Source organism: Rhinolophus ferrumequinum, chromosome 15, assembly GCF_004115265.2.
Source record: "Rhinolophus ferrumequinum isolate MPI-CBG mRhiFer1 chromosome 15, mRhiFer1_v1.p, whole genome shotgun sequence".
NCBI lineage: Eukaryota > Metazoa > Chordata > Mammalia > Chiroptera > Rhinolophidae > Rhinolophus > Rhinolophus ferrumequinum.
The window spans coordinates 18,425,478-18,444,152 of record NC_046298.1 but is presented as its reverse complement, the minus strand read 5'-3'; the positions used below and the strand labels follow the sequence as shown (position 1 = coordinate 18,444,152).

At 37.1% G+C, this 18,675-nt stretch overlaps 1 protein-coding gene across 2 annotated transcripts in view; it reads right to left on the bottom strand.

The window, feature by feature from the left end:
- SNTB2 (syntrophin beta 2) overlaps positions 1-18,675 on the bottom strand; it is a 90,060-nt gene that overhangs the window by 13,931 nt on the left and 57,454 nt on the right. For both annotated transcript variants that reach the window (XM_033129488.1, XM_033129487.1), the window contains one exon: positions 8,241-8,437. In XM_033129488.1, the coding sequence (XP_032985379.1) occupies positions 8,241-8,437 (197 nt within the window). The remainder of the gene's footprint in view (positions 1-8,240; positions 8,438-18,675) is intronic.

Below are 18,675 nucleotides of genomic sequence, written 5' to 3'. Positions count from 1 at the left end.
GTGAAATAGTAGTTACCCTCAGAAAAGGAACCCTGGGGAGAAACATGGATAAAATTAACTGCCTGTAGAAGTTATCCAATGTAATAATCTCTAATGAACAGCTGAGGGAGTTGGAGAAAGAACAGACAGATCCTAATCAAGGCAACCAAGGTACAGTTTTCAAGGGAATGTTGTTCTATTAACATCCTTGAAGATATTCAATAGTGAAGGATGTTAAGGTCTGATGAGAAGAGAGGGGTCAGTTCTAATCCAGAAAAGAAAAGCTCAAAAAACAAGGATCCACCCAAGTCCTTGTAGCACTGGCTGGAGAAGGTGTGGGGCAGGCAGGCGAGTATCTCTGCCTGTAGGAGTGTCACCAGTGGGGCAAGGTCACACGATCACAGCTAGCAAAGGCAAGCCATTAACCCCCAACAAGCCTGTCGTGTAAGAGGTTTCTTAAATGTTCCGTTTAGCATTGTTTCCCCTCAGAAGGGCAGGAAAGGAAAGCAAATGTCAGTGTCTCTGTGTGTTACTTAAAAAAAACAGAATATTGTTTCTGATTATCTCAACTTTGAAGAGAAGTAAAAGTCACACTGAATATGTTTAGGCCTAGAATTGAGTTTGTTTTAGTTTAAAACTTTTAAATAAATAATACCAGATAATTTTGAATGCGATTATGAAATGGCCATACAAATTTGGGGCCTAATAGTCTTAGTTAAATGGCTTCTCTCCAAATAGTAGATAAAAACAGTTGAGGCAACGGTGATTTGATGATTAAGTACCTGATACCCTAACCCTCAGAGAACTCAGAAGTAAAGAACCAAAGAGAAATAAACTTCTGACTCAGATTTAACGAGAGAGATGGAGATAGAGAGAGAGAGAGAGAGAGAGAGAGAGAGAGAGAGAAGTGCAGGCACATGTAACAATGGGTCCTATTCTGATAAGATATGATCTGGGGCTAATTATCAGGTTGGTGCAACAGTAATTGGGGTTTTTGCAATTATTTTTAACCTTTTAAACTGCAATTACTTTTGCACCAACTTAATATTCGCAAAGCTCTGAGCTGGACCAAGTGGCTTATTACAACCATTCTGATGTCTTGATTCAACTAAAATCCCTCCGGGTGGCTATAAACACATGATCCACCTCAATTTATAGATAAGTCAGTAAAAAAATTTAATATACTGATTTTGCCTAACAGAGTTATCAGAAATATAACAAGACACATAATAGCAGCATTCAAGGACAATCACAGGACATCAGATATTGAGTTTTAAAAGCAAGGAAAACACTACAGTTTTTGAGGTAATCAAGGGAGGGAGATAAACATTCAGCACTCAGCAATGCGTGCTTTGTGTTCCTTTTGTAGGATACAATGTGGGTTGGTGTAGGCAGAGCTGAGGATAAGGAGAGCAACTCCATGAGCCTGAACCCAGAATAATGAGAAAATATACATGAAGACTCACTGTCCGGTGGAATTCTGAATTACGTCTTAGTTTGTTGGTTGGTTTGTTCATTATTTCATTTATTCATATTTTGAAAAATTATCTGCTCTCACAGGGCAGCAGGGTAGACAGACAGGTAATCACAACTAATCTATACTGGGGGAAAAATGTTTTGAGCACTTATTATGGGCCAGATACTGTGTTAGGTGTTGGGAGATAGAGCTGAATAAAAGACAGTTTCTGTTCAGACAAGTGAGAAAGAAAAGTTAATACGGATACAATAGAATGAAGTAAGTGCTATAATAAACAGATGCACGAAACGCTGTGGGACGTGGGAGCATAGAGGAGAGGGGTGTAGGCTAATCTGGGAAAGTGGAAAAGCCCTAATAGAGGGTGTACTTCAGTTGAGACTTAAATAATAAGAAAAAGTATAACAATAATGGCCACTTTGTTGAAGTACCTCAGATTTTAACTAGAAGTATTTTAGATTTAAACTCAGCTATAAATCGAAAGAAACAAAAAAAAAACACCACCAAAAAAAGGAAAAAAAGGGCCGGCCCGGTGGCTCAGGCGGTTGGAGCTCCCTGTCCCTAACTCCGAAGGCTGCCGGTTCGATTCCCACATGGGCCAGTGGGCTCTCAACCACAGGGTTGCCAGTTCGATTCCTCGAGTCCTGCAAGGGATGGTGGGCTGCGCCCCCTACAACTAGCAACAGCAACTGGACCTAGAGCTGAGCTGCGCCCTCCACAACTAAGACTGAAAGGACAACGACTTGAAGCTGAACAGCACCCTCCACAACTAAGATTGAAAGAACAACAACTTGACTTGGAAAAAAGTCCTGGAAGTACACACTGTTCCCCCAATAAAGTCCTGTTCCCCTTCCCCAATATATAGGAAAAAAAGGAATAAAATTAAAACAATAAACTTTCAGGGTTTTTTTTTTTGTAAAATTGGTTACCAAGTAATATGTTAAACAGACATCCTCCTATCTTGTCTAAGATTCATCTCATCCCCGAGACCTACTTCCATACCCACCCACACCCTGGGGCCGGGGTCTGGGATGAGGTGGTGATCAGGGAAGGAGCAAGAGGTGCTCGGGGAGCAAGGCCTACGTGCAGACCAACCTCATCAAACCAGGAACCTCCAGTTTACCACATGTACTCGTCCAAGATCAATCATTCTAAACAAAGTTCTCAGATGAGAATGTCCCTGTATCATGAATAATCTACACTTGAAAATTTTTCTGACTTCACCTTCAAGGCTTCAATTATTATACTAATTTTTTTTTAATAATAGCTTTGCTGATATATAATTCACACACTTTATAATTCACCCATTTAAAGTATACAACACGATGGTTTTTAGTATATTCAGAGTTGTATATATTCATTTACTTTTAACTAATAATATAGTTTTGACTGCTTGATAATATAAATTATTCAGTTTTTCATTTGAAAACATAGAGTAGTGGTTCTCAACCCATTAAAGGTCCAAATAATCTGTGGACCTTTCAATGCCCTAGTCAACTCAATTAAAGCCCCATGGAGGTACAACTTGGACATCAGTATTATTAAAAAGTGCTCCAGGTTATCCCACCGTGCAGTTAGGGTTGAGAACCACCGATTTAGAGCATTGATACCTGTTTTTTAATTCCTGATGATTACGGTACCCTTACTTAGTTGGGCAAATATAAACACTGGGACTGGGACAAGAGTCAATATTTGGGCCCCAGCACAATCCATTATTTTCAGCCCTAGACTTCACAGGAAATCCTCAAACTAAAATTCTAATATTTCTCCCAGCTTCTCAATAATACTATATTGCAAAATTCTTACAGTGGTGGTTTTGGTGCATGGGACTGACGGTCCCTTAGGCAAAAAATTAAAAACTGTTTTTCCTGCTATACAAGTATGATATAACTTTAAAAATCCAAACAACATAAATGTAGCATGTAATTGCACTTGGGAGTTAGGGATGGAGTAAAAGCCAGGGTTGTCTATGGCAAAAATGACTCGGGAGTAAAAGGCAACGCCCACTTCAACAGCTAAGAGTGGATGGACGGCTCTACCCATCCTCTCCTCTCTCCCATCTGTCCCTCTTCCAGGCTAAGGCCAATCCCTCCACCTTTGGATTTCATCCACTCCCACCTTCTCAGATACTGTACAAGTCTGATTATTCCTTCTTCTACTTGCGATTTCCAACATCTCCCTCTAAATCAGATCCCTTCCATTAACTTTTTAAAATATTCAAGTATCTCTCATTATTAAAAGACATGCCAATACTCAACACCTTACCTTCTTCTTTCTACCAGTCCCCTCTCTCCTCCTCTTCACAGCAAAACTTCTTGAAAAAACTGTCTACATTCAATTTATCCTTGTTTCACCTCCCATTCAATCCTCAGCCCTCTGCAATCTGCCATCACACCACCAAGCGTCTCTCCCCAAGGGCACCAATTATCTCCATGTTGCTAAATCCAACGGGCTTCTTCAGCCCTCGCCTCACTCATTGCTGGCTGTTCACCCAGCTTCCATGTCTCCATTCTTCCTTTCAGGCCAAACCCCAATTCTATTCAGGTGTCTACTTTCCCTTAATGTGTTTCACAGAGGGGGTGACCTCAACTTCCAGGGTAGATAGCCTCTGGGCCAGTCATCCTGGCTTTCCCCTGGTGACTGGCATTGGTCCAGGGTGTACCTAGGAACCAAACTGGCTGAGATTGAAAAGAACTGTGACTAGGAAGAGAAAACACCACCCCACGACTTGCTCTCTCTCTTTTACTCTTGCTCTCTCTCTGTTATGTAAGAGAATATATTTCTTTAATGTTTAATCTAGCTTTAGAGGGAATTTTATGTTTCTTTCAGCCTAAATCATCCCAATTGATACATTTAACCCTGCTGGCCATTCCTCTCCTTGAAATAGTCTTCCTTTGGCTTCCGTGACACACACTGTTCCCACCTGTCCTGGTTTTCCCTCTGCTCTACTACTTTACAATCTGCTAAGTGGAAGGGGCGTTGGCTTTTTCAAACCACAAAGATACAGTTGAGTGTAATAACATACATTAAAGATAACTTTCAAAGCAGCTCCCTAATAGTAAAAAAAAAATTAAAGCTAAGAGAAAAAAAGTTTCATTAACTAATAATAACTCTATTAGGATTACACCAAGATGAATACTGGTCAATACAACCTATGTTTTCTACTTTGTGTCTTTTTCTATGAGACTGCTGGTGTTACCAGTGTATCATGAAAGACAAAGACCCTAAGTCAAAGAAATTTGATGCTGCAAATCCTGTTTCTGCTACTCTGGGGACAGTTACTTGGTAGGAAGACTCTGGGGGGCTCCAATATCTCCAGCAAGACCCTTTAGCAGCTGCAGTATGGTGTGGGCTCCTCTGGGCATTCCAGAACAATCCATAAGGGAGTGGACTTTGGAGGTGCAATCTGGCCTGACTGCCCAAGACTCTCTCAGAGAAAGTGTGGGGCAACTTTCTATTACTGCACACAGGAAAACAGTCCATCAGGTATGACCAACTAGCTCATCACACCATGGTACAAAGAAGAACATGACACTGTGTTCCTTTCTTATAGCTAATATTTGGTCAAAGACATGAAGTAGGCGTTATTCATTTTTTATTTCCCTCATTACAGAGCTTTGTAAATAATAAAATAGTAAATATTTTTGGTTTAATGAATTAAGAGAAACTAATAACGCATATGTCCTCCAGGAGTTTAATCTGGCCATAGGCATGAGTCATGTAGAGCGGGAATGCAGGGGCTTGAGACACTGATTTTGGAGTCAGACATCAAGTCCTAGCCACACGAATCCCAGTTCCTTCATCTTGAAAATGGAAGTAATAAAACTTGCCTTAGAGAGTTGTGTGTTCAGATTAGATAACATGTATCTCATTTATGACTAATAACAACCCTGACATGTATCTATTATTCCTTCTGATTCTGTCTTTCCTACTTCAAACGCATGGGCTAGGAGCACCTTATTTATTTTAGTATAGCCAGTAAAAGCACGGAGAATACACTCAATCAATATTTGCTAAGTAGATGAATAAAAATGGATTCAAGAGAATTTATCAGAAATGGAGAACACGGTTAGAACAAACTCTTTCCTCATGTATGCTAACAATATAAATTATCTTTAAATGTCCATATTTCTCCTCTTGCACATTTTCTGCATATTTATTGCTGCAACTCTTACCTATATCTACTGCTTCTTAAGTCTTCATATCACCAAAGCTACATAAATATAAAGTACCTTCATAAAGTTCTTGTTAGATTTAAAAACTTTAATAGCTTGGGTAATTAGTATAATGAAATTAAGCCTTTAGAAGAATACTTATTAAAGTACAAACAACTACACACATGTATTTTCATATTTTCAATTCCTGTGACAAATGGAATATGGTTTTATGTACCTGAGAGAGTTAACTGCATTCTCTGCTTAGTCACCTTGAAGTTCATATTTGCTAGACGGAAAAAGCCCTTGTCTACCAGAAGGATCACTGACCAATTCTACTATAACTATAATCTAATCAAGTTTAACGATAAATAAACATCATGAACATCACGTATTGCATTCACTAGTCAAATCTTGTAGGTAGTCACTGGAATTTTTCTGAAAGGATAAACTATAACCAAAACATATAAGAGATAAGAACTAGAGCTTAATTGATTTCTTTTTGTCAACTTCCTTACTTTTTTTAGGCCATGAATATCACAACGTGCCACAATTATTCTGAATCTCCCAACAATTTAACAGAAGGTGGTAACATGTATCTGAAGGATACACTGCCTTAGGTATGTGTGTACACATGTGTCTGTGTATGTGCACACCGAGCATACACATAATAAGACATAATAGACTAAGTGTGTGCACACATTAGTACGTACGTATGTTTGTATACACACACACACACACACACACACACACACATGCTTTAAAGAAACTCTGGCTCTCATCAAAGCATTTAGGCTCTCATCAAAGCATTTACCTTCCGCCAGTTTAATATATCTGGCACAGCTCTAAATACGTGAGTAATAGGTATAGTATATCAATTGACGTGAATTGTGGAAATGAAAGTATTACCAAAGTAACATTAAAATACAACTGTGAATGAGAACAAAAAAGTTTAAAATTACCTAAAAATATGTTCCTTTTGTCTATTTAAAAGCACAAGGAGCCAGCTAGTCCTTATTCTCCCTCTCCTCAAGCCACCTGCATTCAAACTGTGAGCCAGAGACTGGATAGAGTTCGATCTCCTGCAATGTGAAGTTTAGCTGCCAGACACTCAAGAAACAACATGAAACTAAACAATGTGAAAAATCCAGTTGCACACTTGTTTTGGGAAGCATGTCTCTCTGGATCCTTGGAGAAGATAAGATGCCCCTCAGATGCCCTGAAGGGCCTGACGAGTGTGCTGCCCTGCCCCCTTTGGCTCCCTCAGGAACACAGAGCATCGCACCTCTGCATAGTGAGGACTTGCCCATCCAAGAAAGCACATTCTGTGGCCAAGAGCAAAACCAGAGCCCCCACAGCCCTTAACGTGGTGACCAACCACTCAACAGAGAAAACAAGCAGGAGAGAAACAAGTGAGAAAGACAGTGTAGGTGCAGTGGCTTTGGTCAGAGCCCATGGTGGGTTCTTACTAGTCACTGGTGTCAGTGCTTGAATCATCATTGTGGTTGTGAGGAAATATTGAACGGGACCTAAATAGATAAAGAAATGTTGTCATTCTGACAATATTGGAAAAAAAACTGTCCCTGTGCCACTGTTAGATGACGGCCCATAAAAATGCTGCCCATGGAGGGGTGGCAGGTTAACTCAGTTGGTTAGAGCATGGTGCTGGTAGCACCAAGGTTGCCGGTTCATTCCCCGCATGGGTCACTTGTGAGCAGCGCTCTCCTTAAAAACAAACAAACAAACAAACAAAAAACAACTGGATATCCACAGAAATGCTGCCCACGGAGCTCCCTCACTTTCAAAAGGCCACTGAAAGAAAGATGAATCACAAGACATTCTGCTCTTGAAAGATTTTCTCTTTTTATATCAATTCTGTTAAAACTAGGTTTATAAAATAAAATCATAGATAAAAGAAACAAAATTAAACCAATTTACAACCAAGGTACTCAAAGTAATTCAAACCATATTAGAAACTGTAATTGTATCTTAACTTTGACTATTCTCTGTTCCTGTTAAAATGAAAAGCAATCTGGAAATATCTATACATATATATACTACACAATACATACACACAAATACGTACATCTGGAACCATACCCACAAAGTCATACAGACTAGCCACAAGAGGGCGCTTCAAGAATGGAAAGAGACAACCAGGCTTATTTCCTCTAGATGGTATTTCGGTATTAGACACACATTTTCAAACTTTTGAAAAGAAATTCCTATTCCAAATTCTTTATTTTTCTATTCCCATAAGCTTTCCCATCCTTATTTTAAGGATGTCTATCCACATCTTAGATTCCAAACCTTCTTAACTAGAGGGTCAATGCATCTAGTACTTGGTAAATGAGTCCTTCCACTACTAAATACAGATGAAAATGATGGAACAGTACAACTGTCATCTTGAACACAGGGTTTTACGAATGTGTTCAGAGCCATGTACAAGGCCTAGGAAAACTTTGCTACTGAAACAGAGAAACCAGGTGTTTTTTCCATCATGATCACTATAAGCCGCCGTATTTCAGAACATTTTTATGTCTGGCACACAAGACAATGGTTTTTGCTTTCAAACAAAGTATGTGTAACAGTTCCATGTATTACTATTAGAAATGAGATGGCAGGCTATATACCTAGAGACACTTCCTTGATCAGCTCAGCAGCAGCATGGCAGCCCTGAACAAGTACCCGGGTCCAGGTGGACAGATCCCGATGTGTCTCCACCCTGAAGAGATGCATCTCGATACCCTGCCGAGAACCTGTCCTGGTAGCGAACGTAAGGTCAGATCCAAGTGAGGGTGATCGACATCCAGAGCCAGAATGAACCAACCTAGGACCACAGACAGAGCAAAGATCAACAGTAATTAATGCATTGTCAGAAGGAAATGCCAGAAATTTATGCTGATCGATACACAGAAAATTATAAAAGCCATCATTTCAAAATAAGGTTATAATCTTTTAAGTAGATACCATTCTGTTCTCCCATAAAATGACCCTTGGTGTCATTGGCAGAACACTGGGCTGGTGGGCCAAGGCGTCAATTTTCCACTGGGATTTTTATGCTCAAGAGGTTATGCATATCAAAAAGATTCAGTTTTGATTAGGAAATGATAAGCCTCCACCCATGCATAGCCACCCTCATTATCAGCACCACTCACCAGATGGTACATTAATTACTGACACATCATCCTCACCCAAAGTCCATCGTTTACATTAGAGTTCACTCTTGGTGTTGTACATTCTATAGGCTTTGACAAATGTATACTGACATGTATCCATCATTATAATATCATACAGAGTATTTTCACTGCCCTAAAAATCCTCTGTGCTCTGCCTTTTCATCCTCCCTACCCCCTGTAACTATTGATCTTTTTGTCTCCATTGTTTTGCCTTTTCTAGGACATCATATTGTTGTAATCATACAGTATAAAGCCTTGTCAGATTGGTTTCATTCACTTCGTAATATGCATTTAAGATTCCTCCATGTCTTTCTGTGGCTTGATAACTCATTTCTTTTTAGCTCTGAATAATACTGCATTGTCTAGATGTACCAGCAGTTTGCGAGTATTTATCTAGTCTAGATGTACCAGCAGTTTGCGAGTATTTATCTATTCGCCTACTGAAGGACATCTTGGTTGTTGCTTCCATGTTTTGGCAACTATGCATAAAGCTGCTCTAAACAACTTTAGGCAGTTTTTTGTGTGAATGTAAGTTTTCAACTCCTCTGGATAAATACCAAGAAGCAGAATTGCTGGATATGGTAAGAGTATATTTGTCGGAAAATACCAAACTGTCTTCCAAAGTAGCTGTACCATTTTGTATTCCCACCAGCAATGTATAAGACTTTCTGTTGCTCACATCCTCACCAGCATTTGGTGTTGTCAGTGCTCTGGATTTTGGCCATTGTAATAAGTGTGTAGTGGTATCTCATTGTTGTTTGAATTTGCATTTCCTTGATGACATACAATATAGAGAGTATTTTCATAATCTTATTTGTCATCTCTATATCTTTTTTGGTGAGGTGTCTGTTAAGGTCCATGACCCATTTTTTGAGTTGTTTGTTTTCTTATTGTTGAGCTTTAAGAGTTCTTTGTATATTTTGGATAATAGTCCTTTATCAGCTGTGTCTTTTGCAAATATTTCTCCTAGTCTGTGGCATGTCTTCTAATTCTCTTCATATTGTCTTTTGCAGAACAGAAAATTTTAATTTTAATGAAATGCAGCTTATCAATTATTTCTTTCATGAATGCTTTTGGTGTTGTATCTTAAAAAGCCATCACCATATCCAAGTTTTCTCCCATGTTAACTTCTAGGAGTTTTATTGTTTTGCATTTTACATTTAGGCCTATGATCTATTTTGAGTTAATTTTGTGAAGGGAGTAAGGTCTGTGTCTAGGTTCATTTTTCTGCATGTGGATGTTTAGTTGTTCCAAAATCATTTGTTGAAGAGACTATCTTTGCTCCTTTGCCAAAGATCAGTTGCCTATATGTATAGGGGTTTAATCCTGGGCTCTCCATTCTGTTTCGTCTATTTATCTATTGTTTCACCAAAAGTACATTGTCTTGATTAGTGGAGCTTTATAGTAAGTCGTAAGGTTGAGTAGTGTTAGTCCTCCAACTTGGTTCTTCTTCCATAGTGTCCTTTGCCTCTCACAAAAACTTTAGAATTAGTCTGTCAATATCCGTAAAATAACTTGCTAGAATTTTTATTGGGATGCATTGAATCTATAGATTAATTTGTGAAGAACTAACATCTTGACAATATTGTCTTTTTATCCATGAACACGGAAATGGAATATCTCTCCATTTATTTAGTTTTTAATTTTGTTCATCAGAGTTTGCAGTTTTCCTCATACATATCTTGAACATATTTTGTTACATTTATACCTAAGTATTTCATTTTGGGGGGTGCTAATGTAAATGGCATTGTGTTTTTAATTTCAAATTCCACTTATTCATTGTTAGTATATAGGAAAGCAGTTGACTTTTGTGTTTTTACCTTGTATCCTACAACTATAGGATATAGTTGCTTGCTATAATAGCTCATTAGTTCCAGGAGCTTTTTGTTCATTCTTTTGGATTTTCTACATAGAAGATCATGTCATCTGTGAACAAAATTTTATGTCTTCCTTCTCAATCTGTGTATCTTTAACTTCCTTTGCTTGTCTTATTGCACTAGCAAGGACTTCCAATATGATGTTGAAAAGGAGTGGTAAGAGGGGACATCTTTACTTGTAACTAATCTTAGTGGGAAAGCTTCGTGTTTGTCACCACTAAGTATGATGTTAGCTATAGATTTCTTTTTGTAGTTTTTATCAAATTGAGAAAGTTCCCCTCTATGCCTAGTTTACTGAGAATTTTTTTTTTATGAAAGGGTGTTGGATTTTGTCAAATGCTTTCCTGCATCTCTTAATATGATCATGTGATTTTTCTTCTCTTTTTAAAAAATTTTTATTTATTTAAGTGTGTTTTTTTTCCAGAACCCATCAGCTCCAAGTCAAGTTGTTGTTTCAATCTAGTTGTGGAGGGCACAGCTCACAGTGGCCCATGTGGGGATCGAACCTGCAACCTTGTTGTTAAGAGCACCACGCGCTCTAACCAACTGAGCTAACCGGCCACCCTGATTTTCCTTCTTTAATTTGTTTATACCATGAGTTACATTAATTGATTTTTGAATGTTGAACCAGCCTTGCTTACCTGAAATAAATCCCACTTGGTTGTGGTATATAATTCTTTTTATACTTTTTTTTTGGATTTGATTTGCTAATATTTTGTTGAGGATTTTTACATCTATGTTCATGAAAGATATTGGTTTGTAGTTTTCTTGTAATGTCTGTCTGGTTTGGTATTAGAGTAATGCAGGCCTTATAGAATGAGTTAGAGAGTATTGCTTCTGCTTTTATCCCCTAAAAGGGAATTTCTTTCTTAAATATTTGGTAGAATTCACCAGTGAACTCCTCTGGACCTGGTGCTTCCTGTTTTAGAAGACCTTACACTTCTCACAAAAATTAACTCAAAATGGATCTTAGATCTAAATTTAAAGTGCAAACCTGTAACACTTCTAGAAGATATCTTAAGAGAAAATCTAGGTGATCTAAAAAAATATAACACCTCGGGGCGGCCGGTTAGCTCAGTTGGTCAGAGCGCAGTGCTCTTAACAAGGTTGCCAGCTAGATCCTCACATGGGCCACTGTGAGCTGCGCCCTCCAAAACTAGATTGAAACAACTACTTGATTTGGAGCTGATGGGTCCTGGAAAAACACACTTAAAATAAATAAAAGTTAAAAAAAAAATCAACACCAAAAACACGATCCATAAAAGAAAAAATCAGTAAGTTGGACTTCATTAATTAAAAATTTCTCCTCTTTGAAAGACACTGATGAAAGAATGAAAAGACAAGCCACAGAGTAGGAGGAAAAAAAAATGAAAAACACGTATCTGATAAAGGACTGGTACCCAAAATATACAAAGAACTCTTAGAACTCAACAATACCAAAAGAATTGAAAACAGACTCTCGGAGAGATACTTACTTCATGGCCACGTTTCTTGTAGCACTAACCACAATACCCAAGAGGTGGAGGCAACCTAAACATTTACTGACAGATGAATGGCTAAAGAAAATGTGGTATATACATACAATAGAATACTATACAGCCTTAAACATAAGGAAATCCTGTCTTCTACTATTAATACAACACAGATGAACCTTGAGGGAATTATGCTAAGTGAAATAAACCAGTCACAAAAAGACAAATGCTGCATGGCTCCAATTATATGAGGTATCTAAAATAGTCAAACTCAGACCAACAGAAAGCAGAATGTGGTTAGCAGGGACTGGGGCTGGAGGGGGAAAATGGAGTCTCAGTTTTGCAAGATGAGAAAGTTCTAGAGATCTGTTGCACAACAATGTATGTACAGTTAACATTACTGTACTGTTCACTTAAAAAGGCTTAAGGCTGTAAATTTTATGTTACATTTTTTTCACCACAATTTAAAAAAATCTTTGGAGTTAGCAAAACTGAAAAAAGAAATGGGCAAAATATCTGAATAGATACCTCATCAACGATGATATACAGATGGCAAATAAGCATATGAAAAGATTTTATTAGGGAATTATAAATTAAAACAATGATATACCACCACACACCTACTGATATAACTAAAATCTGAAACACTGACAGCACCAAATGCTGACAAGAACGTAGAGTAATGGGAACTCTTATTCACGCATGCTGGAACACAAGTACAGCCACTTTAGAAGACAATTTGGCAGGTTCCTTACAAAACAAAACATACTCTTACCATATGATCTAACAATCATACTCCTTGGTGTTCACCCAGATGAGTTGAAAATTTGCATCCACACAAAACTCTGCACACTAATGTGTGCAACTGGAAAAATGCTATTCATTTAATGGAGAAGAGTGCAGGCAGAACAGGTTTGTTGGGGAAGCACAAGATTTGTTTTTAGAAATATTAAGTCTAGGGTAGCTATTAGCTATTAATTAAGTTTGTACCCAGGAGAACTAAAAACATGTGTTAGCACAAAAACTTGTTCACAAATGTTCATACAGTATTATTCATGATAGCCAAAAGTAGAAACAACCCCAATGTCCATCAACTGATGAATAAACAAAATGTGGCCATAGAAAGGAATGAAGTTGTGACACATGCTACAACATGAATGAACCTTGAAAACATTATGCTAGTGAAAGAAGCCAGAAATAAAGGGCTACAAAACATGTGATTCCATTTATATGGACTAGGCAAATCGATAGAGACAGCAAGTAGATTTGTGGTTGCCTAGGGCTGGGGTATGGGAAAATGAGGAGTGACTGCTAATGGGTAAGGAGTTTCTTTTTGGGTGACGAAAATGTCCTAATACATTTGTTGTGGTAATGGACGCACAATTCTGTGAACATAATAAATATCATTAAATTTTATTCTTTAAATGGGTGAATCGTATGGTATGTGAGTTATATCTCAATGAAGCTGCTAAAAAAGTAACAGTGAAGTATACATGTGGAAAAAAACAAGAGGAAAGCAATTTTCCTCAAGGTCATTAAACTAGTTTATGTTTTGTTTCATGACAACTATTTAATACAGTTTATTCACTTCTTCCAAAAATATTTCCCCTATAGTTAAAGAAGTTTCAAGTAGATCAGTATAACAGAACAAACATACTTCCTTACCTATAAGGAATCCATCAGACAATGTTTTCCATACAGGATTTTTAAAAACTTTGCTGAGGAATGTACAACAGAGATAATAATAATAATAATAATAATAATAATAATAATAATAATAATAATAATAATAATGGCTTGTTCTTGGCTTCATTGCAGGCTGTATACCTGTAATATTTTTCTACAAATTTGTTGGTTTCTTCATTCACTCCTCTTAATAATAACCTGAGCAAGAACCATCTAAGGGCAAATGGATGCTCCTTTACATTTCCTTTTATTTTCAGGGAGTCATTTTTGGTTCAGAAAAAAGGCAAGAATGTGTCTCTCAAGGAAAAGTGTGTCTCTTCTAATCTACCGACTGGTTGAGCCAAGATAATCACGATAGCTCTCAACCCTGGCTGTACACTAGAATCAGCTGGTACATAGCTTTTAAAAATTACTAATGCCTGACTCACATCCTCAAAAATTCAGATTTAACTGGTATAGGGTATGGCCCAGGCAACCTTATCTTATTAAAATTTCAATATAAATAATTTAGTTTTATTAAAATAATATTTTCCAAGACAAAAAATTTAATGTGAAGTGGCATTAAATTTTTTGCAAATCTCTTTAATATCCAGCTTAATGAAAGACATGTGAATTCTCATATCTGCTTCTGTATTGTTGCAGTATGTAGATGAAGTATATGAAGAAACCCCAGCCTCACAGAGTATATAGTTAGAAAAGAAAGTAGTATTTTAAAAACCTTTCCAGATATTTGTGAATATCCTTTTGTCCACTAAACCAAACTCAACAAGTAGTTTCTTAAAGGTAAGTTGCAATGGAAGGTCTGAAACCTTATCAATAAAGTTTTCATATCCTGTTACATTAAAAATCCACTGGTCTCTTGCACTTTGGATCTTTTTTATATACATGCACGATTTTATAACATCATGTGTTGGTCATTTGGAAAATATTTTTTCACTGAGTTATACAGATGTTCCAAATGTTAAAAGCATCTCATTATACAATATCAAAAGTCACATTTGCCAATCTCATCAGAAAATTCTTTAGGTATTGGGAAGCTGTCAAGTTCACAGGGGCAGATACAGTTTTCCAGAACTCTAATTTTTGTTTGAAAGCTAGAATTTTATAATTAGCAACAAATACTATTAATGTTGTCCTTAAAGAATAAACTCATTTTGGTCATTTTAGAAAAAATGTTTTGACAAATACCCAAGTCTGACTAATCATACATAGTTTCAGCCAGGTGTGATTTCAAGTAAAAAAAATGGTGTCCCATGAAAAAAACAGGTAGTTCAGCTCACAATTCACTTACACATGTGCTTTTGCGACAACCATCATACTTCAGTATACAGCAGAAGTGAATATTAAAAAGATGAATACTCAAGGATTGACATTAAAATTAACAATTTTTAATGCTTCAATGTAAAGACATTTTGAGTTTAAACTGGTATTTTTCCCGCTGCAAGTCTATACAATTTGGTGCCAACTGCCTTGATTCATACTAAGGCACCAGCAATTTTACCAACCCTCAGTGCAAATGTCAACTGTGAAAAAAGCAAATAACATTTTAGTAATAGTTCTGAACTCATAGAGCCCCTGAAGAGGGAATCCCCAGTGGTCCATGACAGTAGACTTTGAGAACCGCCTCACTGAGCTGATTCCTATAGAACCATCATGCCAGTTCAACATTAGCTATCTTAGCAAGAGTTAAATAAGTTTCAAAATCACTTCACACATGATCCAAGTAAGACAGGGCATGGGGAAAGTGACAGGGTGTAGTCTACCATATTCAGTTTGATTGCTAATCCCAAGTCAGCCATTAAAAAATATAAAGTCTAGGAGAATTTTTCCTACAGATCTGATTATGAAATATTTGGCAGAGGGAACCTAATTCAAACCAGCTGCTGGAGTCTTGCTGTGCAGCAGTTGGTTAGAACACACCGCCAAAAGAACACACCGCCAAAAGGCCCCCGTTAGTGGGGAGGTTACATGAGCTCATCCAAAGGCGTTTTAGCAGCTTTTGCTCCCCAGTCCCATAAGCACACCACCACCCAATTTCCCACATTGTAAAGTAGCCACACTTTTTTTGTATCTTTTTCTCCTCCAGGCACAGAAAGTTTATTGGAAAAAACTACAAAATGCATATCCTGCAAAATTTACAGCATTTTTAAAACCAATGTGTTCTTCTATCTCTACCATGTATCTGGCTTTAATCTCAAGAAATGTGTAAAAATAAAAATAAATTAAACTAAAAAATTAAAATCCTCTTTATCACTTTCATGTTTTACTTAATTCTTCACTAGTCTGAAGTATCAGCCATTAACACACACACACACACACAAAACACACACGCACGCATGCGCGCACCGTGGCTTCCAAGAATCTATAAATGCACAAGCCGATATAAATGATAACTCGTGTTATTTTACATCACCCTAACAATGTTCTTTGATTTTTGAACTATAATTAATTCTTAATTTATCAGGACTACCTACTTTTGTGGATAATCAAGGTCCTTAATTTCTTTTTCTTCCCTATGTGCTTATGCTCTTTTTTTTTTTTTTTTTGGTCTCATCCACTCACAAGAACATGTTCCAAAGTATCAGAAATAAAATTTGTAAAAGTGAACATTCGGCCCATATAAAACTACTCAAACCCTCCCTTTCCCCACACTAACAAGACAAAGGCACACCATTTTCTGGCCCTCCCTTTCTCTGTGGCATACCTGCTGGTCTGTTTCTAACCTCTGGCCTCTCTCAGTGGCCATACTCTACCCAGAGGATGATTAAGTCCCACTTAATTCTACCATTTGGTGACAAACCAATTGTACCTGGTCGACATGGCCACATAGAAAAACTAAACCGTTCATCTGCCTGTCTGTTATCTTTGCTCCTAATCCACTGGTACTTCCTGAACAAGGAGTTGAGAATCCCTGCTGTTACGTTAATTAAACTTGTTAAGAAACATGTTCAGAGAGCTACAAGCCCCACCCACATAATTAATGGACAAGTTCAATTTGCATGTCTAAGTTGATCCAAATGATACATCTGAATTCCTCACATTTAATATGAAACTTTCACTACTGTGAAAACTGTTGGGTAGAACTAAACTCCTTGTTTAACAATGACCAAATTAAACCAATTATACTTTTTACATTGAATTCTTCTTTGACATATTTTCACTTAATAATATATTATTATTAAAGCAGCTAGCGATGTATCAGGTACCACTGTGGGCATTTTACAAGTATTAACTCATTAAATACTTATACTCACCCTATCTCATTAGGGTCCATCAGGGTTTCATTAACAAATAAAAAAATTGTGGAACAGAAAGGTTAAGTGACATGCTCCTAACTACCTACTACTATAAGTGGCAGAATAGGGATTCAAACTCAAGTTTATTAAGGATTGGCTTTAGTTCCTTCTATGAAATCTTGTTGGGTTTTTAAGAATTATTAATTATAATATGTTTTTGAGATATAATACAAATGCCATACATTTTAGCCTTTTAATGTGTACAGTTCATGGATTTTAGTATATTCAGTTACGCAACCATAACCACATTCAATTTTAGCACATTATCATTACCCAGAAAGAAATCCTATACTCGTTAGCAGTCACTCCTTATTTCTCCCAACCCAGCCCTCACCCCAACTCTGGCAATGACTAATCTACTTTTTGCCTTTATAGATTTGCCTATTTTGGACATTTTATATAAATGAAATCATATAACATGTGGTCTTTTGTGTCTAGCTCCTCTCACTGAGAATGATGTTTTCAAGGTTCATCCATGTTGCAGAGTTTATTAAAACCTCATTCTTTTTTACTGCTGACTAATATTCCATTGCATGGATATGCCATATTTTGTCTACCCGTTCATCAGCTCGTAGACACTTGGGCTGTTCCCACTGTTTGGGTGTTAGGAATCTGTTACAATCACGTGTAAGTTTTAGGATGAACATAAGTTTTCATTTCTCTTGAGTATACAACATAGAAGTGGAATTGCTGGGTCATACCGTGACACTTTGTTTACCCTTCTGAGGAACTGCTAGATTGTTTTCTGCACTAACTTGCACGGTTTTACATTTGTTTTCTGCACTAACTTGCACGGTTTTACATTCCCACCAGCAGTGCATGAGGATTCCATTTCCTCCACATCCTAGTCTACACTTGTTACTATCTGTTTTTTTTCATTATAGCCGTCCTAGTGGGTGGGAAGTAGTATCGCACTGTGGTTTTGATTTGCCTTAACCTGATGGCTAATTACTCATATGTTGACCACCTTTTCATGTGCTTATTAGGCATCTATATATCTTCTTTGGACAAATGTCTATTCAGATACTTTTCCCATTTTTTAATTGGGTAATTTATCTTTTCATTATTATTTATATTTATATTTTTTATATATTCTTTATATTTTTTATATACAAGTCCCAGATAAGATGTATGATGTGCAAATATTTTCTCCCATTCTGTGGGCTGTCTTTTCACTTTCTTGATGGTGACATTTGAAGCACAAAAGTTTTTAATTTTGATGAAGTTCAACTTATTTTTTTCTCTTGTTGCTTATGCTTTTGGTGTTATGTTTAAGCAATCTCTGCGAAGATCTACTCCTGTATAAAACTAAAAGTTTTATAGATTTAGCACTTACATCTTATTTATATCTTTTGTCTAGTAGCAAATTAATACCACAGGAAAGTACACACACAACCACCCCATTTCCTTCTTTAGTACCAAAGTACTTTGGTGGTCTAGGCCCAGTCTAGTCTATGGCCAGAAATTATTTGTTTATAGGATTATAATTTCTAGTATTGAACAAAGGCTCACTTATGGGATGTCATAAATTTCTGCTCCATTTTTCCCGTGATACACA